This window comes from Oncorhynchus masou, chromosome 7, assembly GCF_036934945.1.
Source record: "Oncorhynchus masou masou isolate Uvic2021 chromosome 7, UVic_Omas_1.1, whole genome shotgun sequence".
Classification (NCBI taxonomy): Eukaryota; Metazoa; Chordata; class Actinopteri; order Salmoniformes; family Salmonidae; genus Oncorhynchus; species Oncorhynchus masou.
The window spans coordinates 9,783,993-9,805,698 of NC_088218.1; the positions used below are offsets into that span (position 1 = coordinate 9,783,993).

Here is a 21,706-nt window from a genome sequence, read left to right on the forward strand (position 1 = left end):
GACTTCTACAGTGAATGACTATACCTTCTTGAGACAGGCCTAGGTGATGCCTATACCTTCTTTAGACAGGCCTAGGTGATGCCTATACCTTCTTTAGACAGGCCTAGGTGATGCCTATACCTTCTTTAGACAGGCCTAGGTGATGCCTATACCTTCTTTAGACAGGCCTAGGTGATGCCTATACCTTCTTTAGACAGGCCTAGGTGATGCCTATACCTTCTTTAGACAGGCCTAGGTGATGCCTATACCTTCTTTAGACAGGCCTAGGTGATGCCTATACCTTCTTTAGACAGGCCTAGGTGATGCCTATACCTTCTTGAGACAGGCCTAGGTGATGCCTATACCTTCTTTAGACAGGCCTAGGTGATGCCTATACCTTCTTTAGACAGGCCTAGGTGATGCCTATACCTTCTTTAGACAGGCCTAGGTGATGCCTATACCTAGGTGATGCCTATACCTTCTTTAGACAGGCCTAGGTGATGCCTATACCTTCTTTAGACAGGCCTAGGTGATGCCTATACCTTCTTTAGACAGGCCTTGATGATACCTTCTTTAGACAGGCCTAGGTGATGCCTATACCTTCTTTAGACAGGCCTAGGTGATGCCTATACCTTCTTTAGACAGGATGCCTAGGTGATGCCTATACCTTCTTTAGACAGGCCTAGGTGATGCCTATACCTTCTTTAGACAGGCCTAGGTGATGCCTATACCTTCTTTAGACAGGCCTAGGTGATGCCTATACCTTCTTTAGACAGGCCTAGGTGATGCCTATACCTTCTTTAGACAGGCCTAGGTGATGCCTATACCTTCTTTAGACAGGCCTAGGTGATGCCTATACCTTCTTTAGACAGGCCTAGGTGATGCCTATACCTTCTTTAGACAGGCCTAGGTGATGCCTATACCTTCTTTAGACAGGCCTAGGTGATGCCTATACTATACCTTCTTTAGACAGGCCTAGGTGATGCCTATACCTTCTTTAGACAGGCCTAGGTGATGACTATACCCTCTTTAGACAGGCCTAGGTGATGCCTATACCTTCTTTAGACAGGCCTAGGTGATGCCTATACCTTCTTTAGACAGGCCTAGGTGATGCCTATACCTTCTTGAGACAGGCCTAGGTGATGCCTATACCTTCTTTAGACAGGCCTAGGTGATGCCTATACCTTCTTTAGACAGGCCTAGGTGATGCCTATACCTTCTTTTTAGACAGGCCTAGGTGATGCCTATACCTTCTTTAGACAGGCCTAGGTGATGCCTATACCTTCTTTAGACAGGCCTAGGTGATGCCTATACCTTCTTTAGACAGTCCTAGGTGATGCCTATACCTTCTTTAGACAGGCCTAGGTGATGCCTATACCTTCTTTAGACAGGCCTAGGTGATGCCTATACCTTCTTTAGACAGGCCTAGGTGATGCCTATACCTTCTTTAGACAGGCCTAGGTGATGCCTATACCTTCTTGAGACAGGCCTAGGTGATGCCTATACCTTCTTGAGACAGGCCTAGGTGATGCCTATACCTTCTTTAGACAGTCCTAGGTGAAATAAATCACACACACAATTAGCAAACTAATCAACAAATGAATCACACATTTGTGATCAAACATACAGTATAAAGAAAGCGTCTTTATTAAGGATCTTTCTAGCGTCTTTTTCAAGCATCTTCGGGTCTTTGAATAGCGATATAATAATCCCATGGTTTATAATTAACATTAGTAATATAAAGAGCCTAGAGGTAAGCAGTTTAGAAGCTTAAATGTAGTCTATAAATCTGCAATAAATAACTATAACACATTGGTTGAATTTGGAGCGTGACAAATAGTGAGTTTATATATGATTGCACTGTTATTGACTGTTACGGTTATTATTGACAGTGCGGTCATTCGTTGATTTATTGACCAAGGTATTCAGACGATCATAGAAGAGCGAGCATGACTCGACCTTCGCCTCTCCTGAGCCCGTTGGGGGAGTTGCAGCGATGAGACAAGATCGCAATTGGATATCACGAAATTGTGAAGAAAAGGGGGGTAAAATTACAACAACAAAAACAAATCAAAACTAAGAGCAGACTTTGTGGCAAAGCCTGCCAGTAGATGGCATAAATCTACCCTGTCTAGTTTCCCTCAATAAGACTTCCTAACTCCTCAAAACTATAGTTTACTGACTATTAAAACAACAATAATCAAGTGTTCTTGTAAACATCTATATGAATACAATTCCACTCCCATCATGTATTTTTATTGACATTATGCTAATAAAATATAAAATAGTTGGGCCTACCATATCTGATTATTTTAACCTTAAACTACATCCATGGCAACTTATGGACATCGACTGCATTGGTAATACATAAATAAATGCAGCCACATTATTTCATGAGCAGATATGGTTGTAATAAATATGTAATAACTATAGTGCTCTATTCTGTGTACATGTGTACGGTGGCGGTGTCGAACCTTGCCTTGAGAGCCGCTACTTATGCTGCGTTCAAGTACTAGCCGGTACTAGGAAACTCGGAAATGTTCGACTTTCTGACTGGTTAAACGCGGCACGTCTGTAGCTATAAACAATTAGCAGGTCGGACCTTTCCGAGTTTTCTCGTTCCGACGTGCGCTTGAACGCAGCAAAAATTGTTTCTTTCTTGGTCTTGGGTTGGTGCTCAGAGGGGAGAGAGCGCTTCTGGAATTTGTGGTTACATAGTATTTCCCGGGTAACTCGATGCGCTGGAAGGGGGAAGGCAGAAGATCCCTCCTCGCCGACAAGGCATTGAGACTTCCAGAAATCTTTCCTTCTGAAGAAGTTAGAAAGAGGAAAATGGCCTCTAAAGTAACAATCGATGGAGTAAGTTTTGTATAGACAGAATATATGGAACCGTTACGTGTAGCCGCCTAGTAAGCAGAGGGTGCACTGTCTACATTAACATAGAAAATGAAATTTCAGCTGCAGAAACGGAGAAAGGAGGCATTGGACGACTGCGACAATATTTCTTATCATCGGGGAGTTATTTTTTTGTCACCAGAATGGAATGGTAAATTGTGCATTTTCATGTAAACTTTCAGCAGGTTTATAGCACACAAGTTGACAAGTGTTTGTGTTTACTTTATTGAAACAGCCCAGATTGTGCATTTGTCTTTCTGAACAGTTACGTCATAACCTACTGTGGAACTATTTTTTTCTTCTCAAACAAAGCGTTTTTATGGATACTCACTGATCAGTTATTTCATGTGAAAACTGGACACAACGTCAGAAAGACAGAGGACTACAGGCAATGCCTCGCTCACTGATCTTCTTATACCCATTGTAGGTTTTTCTTTGACACTGCAAAAATGAAACAGACACTGCATCTCTGTGTGTTATGGCTGTTGCTGGTATGGAGCACAGGGGCCTCTGACAGGAGACCCCTCAAAAGGACAATCTTAAGACGAACATCCCTCCAGGGGGGGATTTTTAACAGAACACAAAATGTGCTGAACTCTGACAGTATTGCTCCTTCCGCTGGTGGTATAAATGTATCCCCTATGACGAGCCATCGTGACGGAATGCAGAGAGAGGAGAAAGCTGAGCCTCCAAGAAGAGGAAAAGAACCACCAAGAAGAAGCATGATGCCAAGCAGAAGAAAAGCCCAACAACCAGAGAAACCCATCAACCAGGTTGGCAGTGGCACTGGCACATCTCAAGACAACAGTAAACAAGTGACAGGGGAGGCGGTTCAGCCTCAGTCCACACCAGCCCGCACCGTCCCCGGCAGCGCAGGCTCCCTCAACGTCCTGGCCAGCTTCGCAGGGAAGAACCGGGTCCTGGTCGTCTCTGCCCCACATGACTCAGACGGTTACTATCGCCTGATGATGACCCTCCTCAAGTCGGACGTCTACTGCCAGATGGCGGAGCGGCACATGCAGATGATAGTGATGTTCCACCAGGAGGGAGAGCGAGGCGGGAAGGTGCGGCGGGTCAACGCCAAGGGACAGGTGACGGAGGAGCCCCTGGATACGGTCCTCATCCCCAGGCTGATGAACTTCCTGAAGCTGGAGGAGGGGAAGTTTGGCATGGTTCTCCTGAGGAAGACCCTCCAGGTGGAGGAGAGGTACCCGTACCCGGTCAGGCTGGAGGCTATGTACGAGGTGATGGACCAGACCCACATGCGCAAGCTGGAGAAGGCCAGGCAGAGGGGCTTCGTGCAGAGGTGCAAGGCGGCCGGTGTTGAGGGCCAGGTGGTTGAGTCTCAGGGCCAGGGGGTATTGACCACGGGGTCAGAGGTCACAGTGAATTCTACAGTGGAGAGGGTGCCAGTGAGGAAAGGGGTGCAGAGACCAGCTCAAGGACCAAAGGCTGTGACAGTTACCACAACCCGACCAACCACAAAACCAACTATGACCACAAAGGCAACCACAATTACAACAAAGCCAACCACAACCACCACAACAAAACCAACAAGAACAAAAAAACAACTACAACCACAACAAAACCACCACCAACAACAAAAGCAACCACAACCATAACTACAGCAAAGCCAACCACAACCACCACCAGAAAAACAACCACGACCACAACAAAACCAACAACTACTACAACGACCACAAAAGTAACCACCACAACAAAACCAACAACCACAACAAAAACAACCACGACCACCACTACTATAAAACTTACCACCACAACAAAACCAAAAACTACAACAACACAACGAACCACAACAAAACCAAAAACTACAACAACACGACGAACCACAACCACAACCACCACAAAACCCACAGTTCCGAAGCCCTTGGACCCCCAGACAACACCGCACTGGGACCTAGAGGTTCCCACCACAGACGAATCCTCCTACATCCTCTCAGAGACCCACATAAATGGCATAGATGACGTTACAGAATCCCACAGAGACCAATATGAAGAAGACACAACCGACGATACCAAACATGGCCGACAAGTTGTTACCTCTCCAACTCAGCTCACTAACAACAAACCAACTGAAGGAGGGGAGGAGCTGGGCAGTGAACTCAAGGTTGACTCTGATGCACAGGTGGAAACAGCTTCCCCCAAGAAGAGCAAGGTCAAGCGGCCTGTCAATGCAGAGAGGAAGAAAAAGGCTGATAAATCAGGCAAAAAGAGTAAAGCAGACAAGAAAAGGTTGAAGGCTACTAAAGACAGTGATGGGGGCTTCTATCGTGGCAGGAGACCAGGGAAGAAGGCCGCTATTAACCAGGAGAAAGAAGCAGACAACAAGAGGCCCCCCACAAAACAGCCAAACCTCTTAGTATCCTTTTTTGGACATTTTGAGAAAAGACGACGTCTACTTGTGAGTATTCTGTTGTATTACATAAATGTATTGATTAAATCTGATATGAAGCATGCATATTGGTACACTTGAACAGAATATAACTAAATAGAATGGAATAGAACCGAACAGAATATAATAGGACTGAATAGAACAGAACAGAACTGAACAGAATAGAATAGAACTAAATAGAACAGAACTGAACAGAATAGAATAGATCCGAACAGAATAGACACATGATACAACAGTCACTTTTGTTTCCCTCCCAGGTGATCAGTACTCCAGACGAGGAGAATCCTATGTACACGCAGCAGAGAGATGAGTATCTGGAGCATGTGTGTGAATTGGGCGTCAGAAAAATCTCTCTTATCACCATTTTTGGCTCTCTGACCAATGGCACCATGAAGATGGACCATTACCAGGCTGGTAAGTAAAGTTTTGAACTTTTTGTTGCTAATTTTCAATTCTATTTTACTCTGATGACAAGTGTAATACAAGTTTATGGTTACAGAGAAGGATCAGCCTCTGAAAGGCATGAAAGAAGAGGACTTCACAAACCAGCCCCTCATCAGAGCCTTGAGGAATGAGTTGGGACTGATATTTGACGACTACTATATGGTGCTGACCGACTTTGATATGAAAGTGAAGGTTGGTTGGCCTTGTTTCCCTATAAAGCTTACTGCGGTATAATTACAATGTGTTATTGTATACTGCTACTTAGTATTGTGCATCCTGGATGACCTTCTTATTTTGATGAAAGAGCGTTTAACCTTTCGGTCCTGTGTCTGAGTGAAAATCCATCATATCGGTTGAGCGCTTCAATAACTTAATTTTACTGCAGTGAATTGATACAGTATCATCCGTAACTCTTTTTCCGCCTAAAGATGGGTGATATGGTTTTCTGTTCCCATTCACAGCAAGAATATGAGGTGCCCATCGCCATGACGGCTGTGTTTGACTACATAGACACATTCTCTTCTCGCATCAAGGAGATGGAACAGCAGAAGAGGCAAGGAGTGACGTGTAAGACAGAAGACAAATCCAAATCTCTGGAGAACTTCCTCTCACGGTACTAGTGGGCTTTTGTTATTATCTAGGACGATGCAATTGCAATATAAGACTGTGTGACTGCAGTTTCAAGTCAACACAACTGACAAATACACTCGCCTAAAACGGACACTGACATCCTGTGTGCTGCTGGTCGAACATGTATATGCAAATAAATAAAGAAATGCATTTGTAACCTTTTTGTTCTTCTCAAAGGCTTGTGGAATGTTGTTTGTCTATATTTGATGTCATTGTTTGTTCTGTGTTTATATTTCTCGAGGTTCCGCTGGAGACGCAGGCTGTTTGTGATCTCCTCCTCTGACGACGAGGAATGGGCCTATCAGCAGCAGCTCTACGCCCTGACGAGCCAGGCCTGCAATCTGGGTGAGTAGTGATGTCACACTGTTGTCTCAGGCCTGTACGTTTTGATGATTTCACTGGGGCCCTTAAGTGTTTGTCTTGGCTGCTTCACTCCCATCTGCCGAGATGTTCAGAATGTGTGGCCACACTTTGGTCAACTAGGGTGACAGGTAGCGGAGCGGTTAAAGTGTTGGGCCAGTAACTGAAAGGTTGCTGGTTTGAATACCTGAGCCGACAAGGTAAAAATCTGCCAATGTGCTCTTGAGCAAGGCTCTTAACCCTAATTTACTCCAGGGGTGCTGTACTACTATGGCTGACCCTGTAAAACAACACATTTCACTGCTCCTATCTGGTGTATGTGACAATAAAACATTATCACATTTTTTTTGCCTGTTACGTTCAAGAGCAGACATATTTCCTGAATAACTCACCAGCTCACTCAGATCCTCAAGCTTATAGAGACAGTGCAGGGAGGGTTACCTCTCAAATGCCACTCCTGAAACACACTGTCCTCATCCCTTGTTGTTACTGTCTGTCACTGTTGGTCCAACGAGCCATGCTGTACAAGCATCAGGATATATCTTTTCAGAGTTCAAATGAACTACTAACATAACTATTAACAGAAGATAATCTCATGGAATGTCAACTTATTTGTAGCTTGCAGAGTCTGTCGCAATTAGTTTTAACTGTTGCGAAATATGTAACTATGCAAACAAACAAAAGGGATTTTTTGGCGTTTAGCTATAACATGCTTGAATTGTTTAGGTTAGAAAATAGACACCACTCTAAAGCTGGGTTACGATAGAGGTCTCTTGAGACTCGCCAAAATGTTTGGTATTTGGTTTTGAGCCTGTTGTAGACAATGTGGTCAACTACTCATGTTGGTCTCGTACTGATGAAAAACAGGGTTCTTAGTTTGGGAGGACAGGCTATTGTTTAGCTGCCAACACAGTCTTTCTGTGGAGGACATTAATAGTACTGGGATGAAAGATCTGCAAATTAGAAACATTTGTCATTTGGGAAAGGAATCTAGCGAGCACAGTGAAACGAATAAAACAAGACCGTTGAGCTTCAGTTGTATGCATGCACTCAGTACTTCTACTGTTGTTTCATGGACTCATTTGGCCTTTAGTACTTCTACTGGACAGAAATGTTCATTCTGTGTACTATTTGGCCACCATTCTGTGTAGTATTATACTGTACCCTCCATTCTCTCTGTAGTAATATACTGTACCCTCCATTCTACTACCCTGTATAGTAGTACCCTCCATTCTACTACCCTGTATAGTATTATACTGTACCCTCCATTCTGTGTAGTATTATACTGTACCCTCCATTATGTATAGTATTATACTGTACCCTCCATTATGTATAGTATTATACTGTACCCTCCATTCTATGTAGTAATACACTGTACCCTCCATTCTACTACCCTGTATAGTATTATACTGTACCCTCCATTCTGTGTAGTATTATACTGTACCCTCCATTATGTGTAGTAGTATCCATTATGTGTAGTATAATACTGTACCCTCCATTATGTATAGTATTATACTGTACCCTCCATTCTGTGTATACTGTACCCTCCATTCTGTGTAGTATTATACTGTACCCTCCATTCTGTGTAGTGTTATACTGTACCTTATTACTGTACCCTCCATTCTGTATATAATACTGTACCCTCCATTCTGTGTAGTATAATACTGTACCCTCCATTCTGTATATTCTGTACTGTATACTGTACCCTCCATTCTGTATTATACTGCCCCTCCATTCTGTATAGTATTATACTGTACCCTCCATTCTGTGTAGTATTATACTGTACCCTCCATTCTGTATATACTATACTGTACCCTCCATTCTGTGTAGTATTATACTGTACCCTCCATTCTGTAGTATTATACTGTTAGTATTATACTGTACCCTCCATTCTGTGTAGTATTAGTACTGTACCCTCCATTCTGTGTAGTATTACCCTCCATTCTGTGTACTGTACCCCATTCCATTCTGTGTAGTATTATACTGTACCCTCCATTCTGTGTATAGTATTATACTGTACCCTCCATTCTGTGTAGTATTATACTGTACCCTCCATTCTGTATAGTATTATACTGTACCCTCCATTCTGTACCCTAGTATAGTATTACTGTACCCTCCATTCTGTGTAGTATTATACTGTACCCTCCATTCTGTACTGTACCCTCCATTCTGTGTACTGTATCCATTCTGTGTACTGTACCCTCCATTCTGTGTATAATACTGTGTATAGTATTATACTGTACCCTCCATTCTGTGTAGTATTATACTGTACCCTCCATTCTGTGTAGTATTATACTGTACCCTGTACCCTCCATTCTGTGTAGTATTATACTGTACCCTCCATTCTGTATAGTATTATACTGTACCCTCCATTCTGTGTAGTATTATACTGTACCCTCCATTCTGTATAGTATTATACTGTACCCTCCATTCCATTTCTGTGTGTAGTGTTATACTGTACCCTCCATTCTGTATAGTATTATACTGTACCCTCCATTCTGTGTAGTATTATACTGTACCCCATTCTTATACTGTACCCTCCATTCTGTGTAGTATTATACTGTACCCTCCATTCTGTGTAGTATAGTATACTGTACCCTCCATTCTACTGTACCCTGTAGTAGTATTATACTGTATACTGTACCCTCCATTCTGTGTAGTATAATACTGTACCCTCCATTCTGTGTAGTGTTATACTGTACCCTCCATTCTGTATAGTATTATACTGTACCCTCCATTCTGTGTAGTGTTATACTGTACCCTCCATTCTGTATAGTATTATACTGTACCCTCCATTCTGTGTAGTATTATACTGTACCCTCCATTCTACTATTACTGTACCCTCCATTACTGTTATACTGTACCCTCCATTCTGTGTAGTATTATACTGTACCCTCCATTCTGTGTAGTATTATACTGTACCCTCCATTCTGTGTATGTGTAGTATTATACTGTACCCTCCATTCTGTGTAGTATTATACTGTACCCTCCATTCTGTGTAGTATATACTGTACCCTCCATTCTGTGTAGTATAGTATGTTATACTGTACCCTCCATGTCTGTACCCTCCATTCTGTGTAGTATTATACTGTACCCTCCATTCTGTATAGTATTATACTGTACCCTCCATTCTGTGTAGTATTATACTGTACCCTCCATTCTGTATAGTACCCTCCATTCTGTGTATACCCTCCATTCTGTGTAGTACTACCTGTACCCTCCATTCTGTATAGTATTATACTGTACCCTCCATTCTGTGTACTATTATACTGTACCCTCCATTCTGTGTAGTATATACTGTACCCTCCATTCTGTATAGTATTATACTGTACCCTCCATTCTGTGTATACTGTACTGTACCCTCCATTCTACTACCCTGTATAGTATTATACTGTACCCTCCATTCTGTGTAGTACTGTACCCTCCATTCTGTACTGTACCCTCCATTCTGTGTAGTATAATACTGTACCCTCCATTCTGTGTAGTATAATACCCTCCATTCTGTACCCTGTATATAGTATTATACTCTACTGTATACCATTCTGTATAGTATTATACTGTACCCTCCATTCTGTGTAGTATTATACTGTACCCTCCATTCTACTACCCTGTATAGTATTATACTGTACCCTCCATTCTGTATAGTATTATACTGTACCCTCCATTCCTCCAGTATTATACTGTACCCTCCATTCTGTATAGTATTATACTGTACCCTCCATTCTGTATAGTATTATACTGTACCCTCCATCCACCCTTCTGTACCCTCCATTCTGTGTAGTATTATACTGTATTATACTGTACCCTCCATTCTGTATAGTATTATACTGTACCCTCCATTCTGTATAGTATTATACTGTACCCTCCATTCTGTGTAGTATAATACTGTACCCTCCATTCTACTTCCCTGAATAGTTTTATTTGGGCTCCTTAGTGGCGCATACTGCCCTCCATTCTACTTTAAATACTGTACCCTCCATTCTGGCATCTCGAGTAGTATAATACGTCATTCTACTATTATAGACACTGGTTCAATTCCAGGCTGTATCACAACCGGCCATGATTGGGAGTCCCATAGGGCGGCACATAATTGGCCCAGTGTCGTTAGGGTTTGGCCGGGTGTAGGCTGTCATTGTAAATAAGAATTTGTTCTGACCTGACTTGCCTAGTTACATTAAAACCACTGCTTACACCTATATCTGTACCTTCACATGTACTAGATATCTTTGGGAAGGCGCTAGGGCTTTGTTTGAAAGGGGTTTGATATTAGGCATAAGAGGTGCAGTGGTGTAATGTGAAATTACGTGTTTTCACCTGGCTCTACTCAGGCCTGCGCCACTTGTCTGTGCTGAAGCTGATTGGAAAGGACATGGAGGATATGGGCGGGACCCTTGAGCTATACCCAATCAACGGTAAGAAACAGCCACTGTTACCATATTGGTGGGAAAATCCTGAGCTTATATAACTGAAGATTTGATTTAGGTTTAAGTCTTCTTCTTCTTCTTCCATTCTTCTTCTAAACATTGTTGTTCTTAATGTATGAAATCAATTAAAGTGAACCCCTCAACCCTGCCTGTGTCACAGGGACTGCCACTGTGGAACGTGAGGACGTTTCTCCCTCTCTGGTGCAGGACATCAGGAACTACTTCCAGGTCAGCCCAGAGTACTTCTCTATGCTGCTGGTGGGGAAAGACGGCAACGTCAAGTCCTGGTACCCGTCTCCCATGTGGTCCATGTCCATCATATATGACCTGGTCGACTCCATGCAGCTCCGCAGACAGGAGATGGCTATCCAGCAGTCCCTTGGCATGCGCTGTCCTGAGGATGAGTATGGGGGCTACGGTCATGACAGAGACCCGGATGGTTACCACCGTGGATATGGTTACTAAAGGATTAGAATAGGATGTTCCCCTTAGGATGTGTTCGATTTTCTATTGAGGCCTGGTTGTGGTCTTGTCCCATGAACATTTCATGAAGGCTTTTTTGTGTGCATTTTGATAACTGTGACGTTGTTTTATAAGAATGGACTTTTCTATAATAGATTATGAAAATGCAGCATACTTTTTCTTCCATATATTTTTGAATGTATGATTTGTTTCACAGGGAGAATGGAGATTTCAGATTAAAAACATTTGGCAATTGCCTTTTATGTTGTGCATATATTTGTTATCTTGTATGGAGATATACAGGTAACTGCCCAAATAAAGGAAACACTTGAGTAAATGAGGGATACAAAGTGTATTGAAAGCAGGTGCTTCCACACAGGTGTGGTTCCTGAATTAATTAAGCAATTAACATCCCATCATGCGTAGAGTCATCAATCAGATGTCCCAAATTGCTTATACAAAAACCCAGCCTAAAGCCCCAAAAAGCAGGCAATGCAGATGTGGAAGCCCGGTGGCTAGGAAAAACTCCCTAGAAAGGCAGGAACCTAGGAAGAAACCTAGTGCGAAGCCAGGCTCTAAGGGGTGGCCTTCTGGCTGGAGATTATAAGAGTACAATTAAGGCCAGATCGTTCTTCAACCCCACCCACTTTGCCAAAGCAGAGCCCCCACACCACCAGAGAGATAACAACAGACCACCAAATATAGCCCACGAAGATCTCCCCCACCACACGAACCCAAGGGGGCGCAAAACCAGACAGGAAGATGACATCAGTCACTCTACCCACTCAAGTCCAGTATACCAAAAAATGCCTGGCACGATGTGATGCACCCCTCTTAGGGACTAGCAAAGCCAGAGACTCAGCCCCAGTAATAGGGTCAGAGGCAGAGAATCCAGTGGAGAGAGGGGAGCCAGCCAGGCATAGACAGCAAAGGGCTTTCCTCACTCCAATGCCTTTCCGTTCACCTTCACACTCCTGGGCCAGACTACTCACAATCACAGGACCTACTGAAGAGATGAGTCTTCAGTAAAGACTTAAGGTTGAGACCGAGTCTGCATCTTTCACATGGATCGGCAGACCATCCCATAAAAATGGAGCTCTATAGGAGCTGTTTGCTTAGAAATTCTAGGGACAATTAGGAGTCCTGCGTCTTGTGACTGTACATGTAGGTTTGTACCGCAGGATCAAATCGGAGAGATAGGTAGGAGCAGGTCTATGTAATGCTTTGTAGATTAGCAGGAAAACCTTGAAATCAGCCCAAGCCTTAACAGAGACCAGCACTGGAGTAATATGATCAAGTGTTTAGGTTCTAGGCAAGATTCTAGAAGACGTATTTATCACTAGCAGACGTATTTATTGTGTTTTTTATCCAGGTAGCTGGAGAGTAGAGCATTTCAGTAGTCTAAACTTGAAGTAACAAAAGCATGGATTAGCTGTTCTTTATGATTGTTTGACAAAATGTTTTGCAATGATAGAAAGATGGAAAAAAAGCAGATTTTAAAATATTGTTGATAAGGGTCCAGAGTAATGCAGAGGTCCTTCACAGTTATATTTTAGATGACTGTACAACCACTGAGATTAATTGTCAGATCAAACAGCAGATCTCTTTGTTTCTTTGGACCTAGATCCAGCATCATTGTTTTGTCTGAGTTTAAAAGTAAAACAATGAATCAAAAATAATAATAAAATAATTAATTAAAATAATTAATCATCTACTTCCTTATGTCTGAAACACAGGCTTCCAGGGTATGCAATTTTGGGGCTTCACCATGTTTCATTGAAATGTACAGCTCTGTGCCGTCTGCATAGCAGTGACAGTTGACATTGTGTTTCCAAATGACATCACCAAGAGGTAGCATAGTGAAAACAATAGTGGTCCTACATTTGAACCTTGAGGAATACCGAAGCTTAACATTGATTTGTCAGAGGACAAACCATCCACAGAGACTAACTGATATCTTTCCGAAAGATAAGATCTAAACCAGGCATGAATTTATCCGCGTAGACCAATTTGGGTTTCCAATCTCTCCAAAAGAATGTGGTGATCAATGGTGTCAAAAGCAGCACTAAAGTCTAGGGACACGAGGACAGACACAGAGCCTTCGTCTGACGCCATTAAAATGTAATTTACCACCTTCACAAGTGTGGTCTCAGTACTATGATAGGGTCTAAAACCAGATTGGAGCGTTTCGTATACATTATTTGTCATCAGGAAGGAAGTGAGTTGATGAGAAACAGCTTTTTTCCAAAATAATTGAGAGGAATGGGAGATTCGATTTAGGCCAATAATTCTTTCCATTTTCCAGGTCAAGGTTTGGCTTTTTCAGGAGAGGCTTTATTACTTCCACTTTTAGTGAGTTTGGTCCAAATCAGGAGGACAGGGAGCCATTTATTATGTTCAACATAGGAGGGTGAAGCACAGGAAGTAGCTCTTTCTGTAGTTTAGTTGGAATTGGGTCCATTAGACAGCTGGAAGGTTAAGAGGCCATGACTATTTTCTTGAACGTGTGGAGATATACAGGATAAAAACACTTGAGTGTCTCCATTGATCCGAGGTCCTGGCAGTTCTGTGCAGACTCATTATAACTGAGTTTTGGAGAAATACGCATATTCAAACAGGAGTCTGTAATTTGCTTTTTAATGATCATGATCTTTTCATCAAAGAAGTTAATGAATTCATCACTGCTGAAGTAAAGGCCATCCTCACTTGGGGAATGCTGCTTTTTAGTTAGCTTTGCAACAGTATCAGAAATCTATTTTGAATCGTGTTTTATTCTCCTCAGGTTGTAAAGGTAGGTTGAACGAGCAGCATTGTAGGCTTTTTCATTTTGCACGGTACTGTCTTTCAAAGCTCTTGGAAAACTCCCAATTTGGTGGAGATTTGGTCACTCGTGTAACCAGGAGGAGAGGCCTCATTTAACCCAGTATATTCATCAGTCTTGAGCCATGTTTCAGTCAGGCCAATCACATGAAGTTTATGATCAGTGATTAGTTAATTGCCTATGACTGCCTTGGAAGTGAGGGATCTAACATTAAGTAGTCCTATTTTGAGATATGAGCACAGGCGGCTGGTGGCACCTTAATTGGGGAGAAGGGGCTCATAGTAATGGCTAAGAGCCCGGAACGGAGTAAATGGAATGGTATCGAGCACATAAAACACATTTCCATGTGTTTGATACCATTCCAGCCATTACTATGAGCCGTTGTGGAGTATTATCACAATATCTTTTAATAATAACAGGGATGGAGGAGGGCTTTATTCCAGTGAGATTGCTAATGCGAACAAAGCCATGTTTAGTTTTGCCATATCTGGATCGAGGCACAGTCAGGGTCTGAATGGGAAAAACTGAGCTGACTACACTAAGCTGGCAGGCTGGCTGACAGTCTACTGCCTGGCCTGCACCCTATCTCATTGTGGAGCAAGAGGAGTTCGAGCCCTGTCTATGTTTATAGGGAAGATGAGAGCACCCCTCCAGCTAAGATAGTCTGTCACTCCTGAGCATTCCAGGCTTGGTCCTGTTGTGTGTGAGTCCCAGAAAGAGGGCCAGTTATCTACAAATATATTTTTGGGAGGGACAGAAAATAGTGTTCAACCAGCGATTGAATTGTGTGAGTCTGCTGTAGAGCTCAACACTCCCCTGTATACAAATTCCCAGTTTCCCGTCATTTTTCTACCATGGCTTGAAGAAGAGATCTAAGTGACTTTGAAATAGAGGGCTCAAAAGAGCAGAGGGGGTTTAAACGGTTGTGTGTTTCTCAGTCATCAGATCTCAACCCAATTGAACACTTATGAGAGATTCTGGATCAGTGTTAAAAACCATCAACAAAATGCCAAATTATGGAATTTCTTGTGGAGGAATAGTGTCACATCCCTCCAATAGAGTAACAGATACTTGAAGAATCTATGGCATGGCACATTGAAGCTGTTTCCTTCATTTTGGCAGTTACCTGTATGTATGCTGAATAAAGGTCTTATTCCAGATTGAAGAACTCAAATGTATTTAACTTTCCCTTGGGGCCTGGGCCAGTCATGATCGGGCAACCCTTGAGCCGTCCAGACAAATCTCTCGAGACTTTAACAGCGGAAGGGGATTCTCAAATGACAAGTCATGTGATCTGTTGCTGAAAAAAACAACTGAAACCGACAATCTTTCGGCATTTGAGGACGCACACATCTTTCGGGGATCGATCTGATAGCTAACATGCAGAACGCCATTAATTCCGTAAAAGGCACGGCCCTTGGTGTAGCCGAGTTTTTTACTCCAGTGCTGAAGGTAAGCTATATTAGCTGTATCGCTAGCTACTGTAGATTGCTATCACTCAGCAGTGATGTGTAAGATGCTAACATGCTAGCATGCTTTATCGGGAAGTCTTCCCTCAAGTGCTCTCAACATGTATTATGTAGCTACAATTCGCTGTTTACAGTCCGATTGCAGTGTATAATCTCGGTTTATGAAATATTTAGAGGTTTCATGGCGTTGATGACTGTCTTGTCAATGAAGCTAACGTTAGCTTCGCATGATTTCAGTTATCACACTTGAGAAATGTGAGTCAATATTTAAGCAATTAAGAATGGAATGTCTAACCTCTGTAATGAAATTGTTTGCAGGCAGTCACACACGTTAAATATACCAAACTGCCAACTCAACAATAATATTACTTTATTATTTTGTCTGATAGGAATCCAAATTCAAGGAGACAGGAGTTGTCACTCCAGAAGAGGTGAGGAAGTTGTCTTTGATATCATTTGTAACTGAGTCACGTAGAAAGCCCAACAAGTCACACGTATGTAGGCTTTCATCATTTGGGAAAATAAGTGCAAATGAAAGAGATTTGGAGAAGTATGTCACAATTCCAAAAAGCTCCTTTCCCCCGACCCACAGAGTAATTGTCATCTGACTTAACTATTACAACTTCCTATTAAATCTCTATTTTCTCTCCATTAGTTTGTAGCTGCTGGAGATCACCTTGTTCATCACTGCCCCACTTGGAAATGGTGAGTGTCCATTGGAGTGAGATTGATACTCAATATTGTACACGCTACCCCAGGACATGGGTTGGCTCCATCCAAGTCAATTCTGAAAAGGAATTACACTCTTATAAAGAAATGCCCATGTTCCGATGTCCAGTTCAACTAACAGGAATTGAAATGGACTTTATCGCACCTCTAATATGATATTGTAGTCAGCTAAATTGCACTTAATTTCTCCAATCTAATTCATCTGATATGAGCATGTAATTATTCTGGATGGATGTTATGCTGTCTCCAAATATAGCATCAACTCCAGTATGATGTTTTGACAGCACAGTAGTCCCAGATGTCACATCATGTTTATTCCATCCAGGGTGTCTGGGGAAGAGGAGAAGGTGAAGCCGTATTTACCCAAGGATAAGCAGTTCCTATTGACTCGCAATGGTAACAACTGTGTGAAATCAAATGTTATTGGCCACATACACATGGTTAGCAGATGTTATTGCGAGTGTAGCGAAATGCTTGTGCTTCTAGTTCTAACAGTGCAGCAATATCTAACAAGTAATCTAACAATTCCACAACAACTCCCTAATACACACAGATCTAAGTAAAGGAATGGAATGAGAATATATAGGTATAAATATATGGATGAGCGTTGACCGAGCAGCATAGACAAGATGCAATAAACGGTGTAAAATACAGTTTATACATATGAGACGAGTAATGCAAGATATGTAAACATTATTAAAGTGACTAGTGATCCATTTATTAAATTGGTGCTTTCTCTACAAACTGTTACTTGTCCTTATTGTTGCTGTAGTAATGTATATTTTGTGTGTGTACCTACAGTTCCCTGCTACAAGCGCTGTAAACAGATGGAGTATTGTGATGAACTGGAAGCCATCATAGAGGAGGATGACGGAGATGGAGGATGGGTCGACACCTACCACAACTCAGGTTGGACACTTTAGACATTTCCTGTGGCAATGGTTCATTTTCTTGGGTCTTTTATCAGGAATACATTATAAATAAAGGTTTAGCTTTTGGTTTTGTTTGTCCAGGAATGTTATATTTCAAATTGATATTTTAGGTATAGGGGGAGTTACAGAAGCTGTACGTGAAATCTCATTGGACAACAAGGTAAATATGATGGACCATTTACGTTTTATTATTGAATCCTAGTAATCTGCATTGCTAATGAATGTTTCAAATTAACATCCTTAGATTAATACCATTTCAGATGTCTTAAAATAGTTGTATTCCTTTGTTTTGAAAGGACATGAACATGAATGTGAACTCTGGTGCTTGTGGGAACGGAGATGATGATGATGATGATGATGATGAAGACGAGGCAGCAGATATGGAAGGTGTCTACTCTACTCCTCAAGGAATATTCCAAAGACTTGTATAACTAAACCAAGATAGACCATAGCTCTTTGTTTCAAACGGGAACAAATTAGTCATAGTGGGCAGAGGCAAGCACGAGCTAGCGAGATCCTAATTGGTGCGTTCTAGCACACATGTGCATATTTCCATTAGGGAACACCTACTTTGAAGTGGGTTTGTGCAATAACTCAACTCGCCTTTGCACTCCTAAACAACCCCATTTTTTAAAACTTTGGCAACGGGTAAAGTATACAAAACTTACTTGATTATGTTTGTAGCATATTTTAGTTTTGGGGACGGAAAATTTAATTGAGATCAAATTTAATCGATGAGAAATTAGCAGAATGTCGGCCAAAATCCATCTTGTTCCGTCTTCTCCCACTCCTGGCCGTTGGGCTTCCTTTCACTACCATATTTGGTAGTGAGTGGAAACTCCAAGCGGATGCTTCACATTTATACGTCCGGTGAAATATCTGATATCTCATTGTTCTGTGGTTATACTTCACTAGTTGTGATGTGTATTTTTAACCCCCGCCCCAGCAGGAGGCCTTCTGGTAGGCCGTCATTGTAAATAAGAATTTGTTCTTAACTGACTTTCATAGTTAATTGAGTAATGTAATGGTTCAGTTTGTCTTGTTCTGTTCTTTCAGAGTATGAGGAGAGTGGACTACTGGAAACAGATGAGGTCAGAAGTTCACAGTATTGTTGTAACTTTTATTGTACGTTGCTTCCGTTTCCAGGAAGTGTCTCTATTCCCCATTTTTCACTTCATTCCTTTTCTTCCCATATGTCTCTAGGCCACCCTGGACACCAGCAAAATGGTGGACTTGTCTAAATCCAAAACGGGAGAAGCTGGGAGCGATGACATCCTGCAGACTCGAACCTATGACCTCTACATCACATATGACAAATACTATCAGACTCCTCGACTCTGGCTATTTGGATACGATGAGGTAACACACTTACTGTACATTGACTCTGTATCGGTACCCCCTGTATATAGCCTTGCTACTGTTATTTTATTGTTGCTCCTTAATTATTTATTTTATTTTTTACTTCAGTTTATTTTAGTAAATACTTTAACACCTATTTTTCTTAACTGCATTGTTGGTTAAGGGCTTGTAAGTAAGCATTCACTAAGGTCTACACCTGTTGTATTCTGTGCATGTGACATTAAAATGTGTTTGATTTGTAAACTAGCTCTCAGCAGTACAGAGTCAGCTTAGTGTAACTGGGTTTCTTGGGTAGACCAAAAAGTGCATCCCATGTGCACAGTAACAAAACATGTTGGCATTTAGATACTGCTGTGTGTCCTTTTGGATTGCATTGTGAATATTACTGAGGATGTAAATCCCAAGATGCATTCTTACAGCTGAGGAAGAATGATGTCTTTGACTGACTTGGTAAACTGAGATCCTGGGTTCTACGTTCTGTTTACCATTTCCCCTCCCACTCCTACAGGACAGACAGCCCCTGACAGTGGATCAGATGTATGAGGACATCAGCCAGGATCATGTGAAGAAAACCGTCACCATCGAAAATCACCCCCACCTACCACCCCCAGCCATGTGCTCCGTGCATCCCTGCAGGTAAAAGCAAGAGATCATGAACATGCTTTCATTGACTCAGTCAGAGGAGTGCTGATCTAGGATCAGGTCCCCCTTTCTATTCATTATAATCTAAAACTGATCCCACATCAGAACTCCTATTGTGAAGAACTTATAGTACGGGCCCTGATCCGACTGTAATACTCATGGAGGGAGGCTTCTGGTCCTGTTAACTACTGCTGCCACTTCCTGTTTTCCAGACATGCTGAAGTGATGAAAAGGATCATCGAGACGGTGGCGGAAGGGGGAGGAGAGCTTGGAGTTCATATGCATCCTTTAAGTGTCGGCTCAGCTGAAGTCAAGTGTTTTTAATGCAGCTTGGTGATTTAAGTGTGTGTATCATTATGTAAGAGGGGCCAAGTGATCTATGGAAAATAATGAACGACTTACTTTCCACCGAGTTGCGTTAATATCCAGGGAACGAGTTGACTATTCCTTTCATACCATGGCTATAATTTAACAAATGTGCTGCTTGAAATGTTTTCAATATCCACTGAAGTAGCTAGCAAGTTTACTAGCTAACTACAGTAGTTGCCTTGGTAACCAAACAAAGAAACCGTCAGTCGTAGCTTGCTGTTATGAAAAATCAAATTCAATGTTTTCAATTCGACTTTTGCTTTCAAACGCAGCTCAAACATGGTAGAATTCAATGGCTATAGTTGAATTCTAACGTGCTGATATACTATGCTTTATAGTGAAAGGAGTATTCAAAAAATGCCATGGTATAATTCAATATAACCCAAGCTAAGATGAGTTGTAAATAGAAGTGATCTTGCTAATGCTGTTTCTCTTCCATTCTTGCCTACACATTATTCCTTAACTTCATGTTTCAGGTATCTGTTGATTTTCTTGAAGTTTGTCCAGGCCGTCATCCCCACGATAGAATACGACTACACAAGGCACTTCAACATGAAGCTCCATCCTACAGAGGTGTAGGCTAATCTTGCAAACATCTTTGAGTGTAGGAGGAATCTGTCTTCTGGCTGGCAGCGTTAGTGGGGTATGGAATGTTATCTCTGGGAATGACTCTTGGAATATTCTGGGTACTCTGACCCTCTTTGCGTGGGAATAGGTTCAATCGCTGAGGGGTTGATGGGTGTGTACAGATATTGGTAATGCAGTAATGGCTTTATGTGGTGACTGATCTCGCAGTGTTTTTGTCTTGAAGATTCTCTCTGTACTTGGCAAATGCCCAGCTCTGCCATTAACAACCATTCAAAGATAACTATATTTATTTTACATTAATAGACTGACAGACAGGCTTTCAAGTTTTCTCCATTTTGTTTTTATAACCACACCTTCTTTTTTTACCATAGTAATGGTGCCACTAATGTCCTCTCAAATGCTTACCAATTAAATGTCGTTGAAAGAAATCTAACAAATGTTTTGTCCACATTGTATCTTTTTCAGTGTGATGCACTGGACTAATGTTTGGACCTCTACTCTTTCACACCAATGCCAGTTTGTCTTAATGGTAAAGTGTACATGGTCTTTTGGGCCCAGGACCATCGTTGGTTCCTGTAAGTGGGGTCGGTGTCCTTTTGTGGGGTTTTCTTTGCCCAGCTCTTCTTTTTTTTTCTTCTTTTTTTAAATGTTTTTGACCCTGTTCCACTGTCTTGTCCTGTAGAGATGACGTCATGATTGTTGTCATATGAATATGTGAGCGTTACCATTTTGTGTGATGACGCGCAAGGTTACCTGTATCACCAGATTATTCAAAGACGCGGTCTATCAGGAGTTTGACTGCGTCTTCTCTAATATAGAAAGATGTCAGTTCTGCACATTTGTCTAAGGGTCTGCACAGTGCATTCATTGTTCACTATAGTACTCTTCTCTTAACAGTATGTATAACTCATTAATGCTGAAATGTTGACTGTAAAATGTCTGAGTAACTGACTCCAGAGTGCTTGATCTTTTTCCTGAGAATCAGCTGGACAGGTGTTGTGGCCCTTTATCTGTTGATCCTATAGACTCCTTGTGTAACAGCTCAGTCTCAACACACTGAACATGTTAAACTAATGAACATTTATACCAATAAAAGTCCCCAATATCATTGCTATAATGGATTGTATACATTATGCTGTTATAAACTACCTACCACATTATGCACATATGGCATCTGAAATTATATAATT

The 21,706-nt window shown here is 41.8% G+C and overlaps 1 protein-coding gene and 1 pseudogene across 1 annotated transcript; both read left to right on the forward strand.

The window, feature by feature from the left end:
• Nucleotides 1-2,645: 2,645 nt before the first annotated feature.
• LOC135543208 (coiled-coil domain-containing protein 80-like) lies at nucleotides 2,646-11,864 on the forward strand (annotated as a pseudogene).
• A 3,832-nt stretch (nucleotides 11,865-15,696) lies between these two features.
• Nucleotides 15,697-21,633, forward strand: atg3 (autophagy related 3). The gene is made up of 12 exons (XM_064970320.1): nucleotides 15,697-15,880; nucleotides 16,287-16,328; nucleotides 16,553-16,602; nucleotides 16,952-17,022; nucleotides 17,428-17,535; nucleotides 17,669-17,718; nucleotides 17,855-17,945; nucleotides 18,615-18,649; nucleotides 18,762-18,917; nucleotides 19,426-19,553; nucleotides 19,772-19,840; nucleotides 20,405-21,633. The coding sequence occupies exons 1-12, from the start codon at nucleotides 15,809-15,811 to the stop codon at nucleotides 20,505-20,507; spliced, it is 975 nt and encodes a 324-aa protein (XP_064826392.1). The 5' UTR covers nucleotides 15,697-15,808; the 3' UTR covers nucleotides 20,508-21,633.
• The last annotated feature ends 73 nt before the right edge of the window (nucleotides 21,634-21,706 follow it).

Excerpts from the sequence above, each read along its gene's own strand:
- atg3 (XM_064970320.1), top strand. The coding sequence starts at position 15,809 with ATGCAGAACGCCATTAATTCCGTAAAAGGCACGGCCCTTGGTGTAGCC. Across the intron at positions 16,329-16,552 it reads GAGTTGTCACTCCAGAAGAG|TTTGTAGCTGCTGGAGATCA; the intron begins GTGAGGAAGTTG and ends TCTCTCCATTAG. Across the intron at positions 18,650-18,761 it reads GACTACTGGAAACAGATGAG|GCCACCCTGGACACCAGCAA; the intron begins GTCAGAAGTTCA and ends ATATGTCTCTAG.